Source organism: Volvox carteri (assembly GCF_000143455.1).
Source record: "Volvox carteri f. nagariensis unplaced genomic scaffold VOLCAscaffold_912, whole genome shotgun sequence".
NCBI lineage: Eukaryota > Viridiplantae > Chlorophyta > Chlorophyceae > Chlamydomonadales > Volvocaceae > Volvox > Volvox carteri.
Genome location: NW_003308373.1, coordinates 2635 through 4007, shown reverse-complemented (window position 1 = coordinate 4007; position 1373 = coordinate 2635). Strand labels below are relative to the sequence as shown.

General features: G+C 61.0%; 2 protein-coding genes across 2 annotated transcripts; both read left to right on the top strand.

Annotated features, from left to right (window-relative positions):
• On the top strand, window positions 1-620 carry VOLCADRAFT_108784 (uncharacterized protein). Its single transcript, XM_002959829.1, has one exon. It carries the CDS (start codon window positions 50-52, stop codon window positions 596-598), a length of 549 nt encoding a protein of 182 aa, XP_002959875.1. The 5' UTR covers window positions 1-49; the 3' UTR covers window positions 599-620.
• A 73-nt stretch (window positions 621-693) lies between these two features.
• VOLCADRAFT_71942 (uncharacterized protein) lies at window positions 694-1098 on the top strand (the record flags this gene model as incomplete). Its single annotated transcript, XM_002959828.1, has 1 exon — window positions 694-1098. A coding segment is annotated over one exon (405 nt), but the record flags the coding sequence as incomplete, so codon positions are not given.
• Between the last annotated feature and the right edge of the window lie 275 nt (window positions 1099-1373).

Below are 1373 nucleotides of genomic sequence, written 5' to 3'. Positions count from 1 at the left end.
TGGACCAGCTGACGCCGTGAAGCTGCAGCTGACAACCATTAAGAAGCTTATGGACACGAAGCCTGACGTGCAGGCGGTCGACGGTCCACCGGCGAAGCGGGCCCGTGTTGCCCTTGAGGATTTCAAATGTGACTTCGGCGCCAGCGAGGGCAAAGCGAACAAGTCTCTCAGCGGACAGCGCACGCATATCGAGAAATGCTACAATGTGGTAATGGACATTGAGGACGCGTGGCGCAACGTCCTCGCGGCTCGGCCCGGCGAGGAACGCTTCAGGAACATCGAGGCCATGGAGACTGCCATCATCAACGGCAAGGCCGTGTTCCGGGGGGTCGCGAAGGAGCTGGTCGTGGCATACAACCACGGCTGGGAGGTCGTGCATGAGATGCGTGGCATGGCATACGCAGAGACGGAGGAGGAGCGCAAGGCGCTGAAGCAGGCTGTGAAGGCGGTGGCGGGCAAGAAGCCCAAGCAGGCCAAACCCGCGAGCGTGCCGGCCGGCTCTGGCGCGGGGGCCGGGGTGAAGCAGGCGACGGCGGCGGGTGTCTGTTTCAAGTGCAATAAGCCTGGGCACTTCGCCAAAGAGTGCAAGGAGAAGTAACGGGGTGTAGTGTGGTGCGGGTGTGAGAGGTAATTCGCAGCCCGTGGGCCCGGGAAGGTCGTGGTGGTTTGGAGCCGACGCGGGTGTTAACTCGCGGGTCGGGGCCCGGAGAGGCCGGGGGGCAGCAGCCCCGTGGTGTGTGGGAGCCGACGCGGGTGTTAACTCGCGGGTCGGGGCCCGGAGAAGCCGGGGGGCAGCAGCCCCGTGGTGTGTGGGAGCCGACGCGGGTGTTAACTCGCGGGTCGGGGCCCGGAGAGGCCGGGGGGCAGCAGCCCCGTGGTGTGTGGGAGCCGACACGGGTGTTAACTCGCGGGTCGGGGCCCGGAGAGGCCGGGGGGCAGCAGCCCCGTGGTGTGTGGGAGCCGACACGAGTGTTAACTCGCGGGTCGGGGCCCGGAGAGGCCGGGGGCACTCGGGGAAAGACTTGGTCATGGATGGGTTTTCCAGTCATGGATTTGGTCATGGATGCGGTCATGGATCCGGTCATAATTTGCCATTAAGTCATGGATTTGGTCATGTATGTGGTCATGGATCCGGTCATAATTTGTCATTAAGTCATGGATCCGGTCATGGATCAGTTCATAGTTTGCATAAGCAAGTGCAGGATATGACTGGTTGGGGTCATGAAATGCGTGGTCATGGTGTCATTTATGATGGGATTTATGACAGGTCATGGGACCGCAATATGACCGTATTCAGTCATGGCTGCACTTTATGACCCCATGAGGTCATAAAGGTGGTCATGTACCTGCTCATAAATATGCGGAACATGACC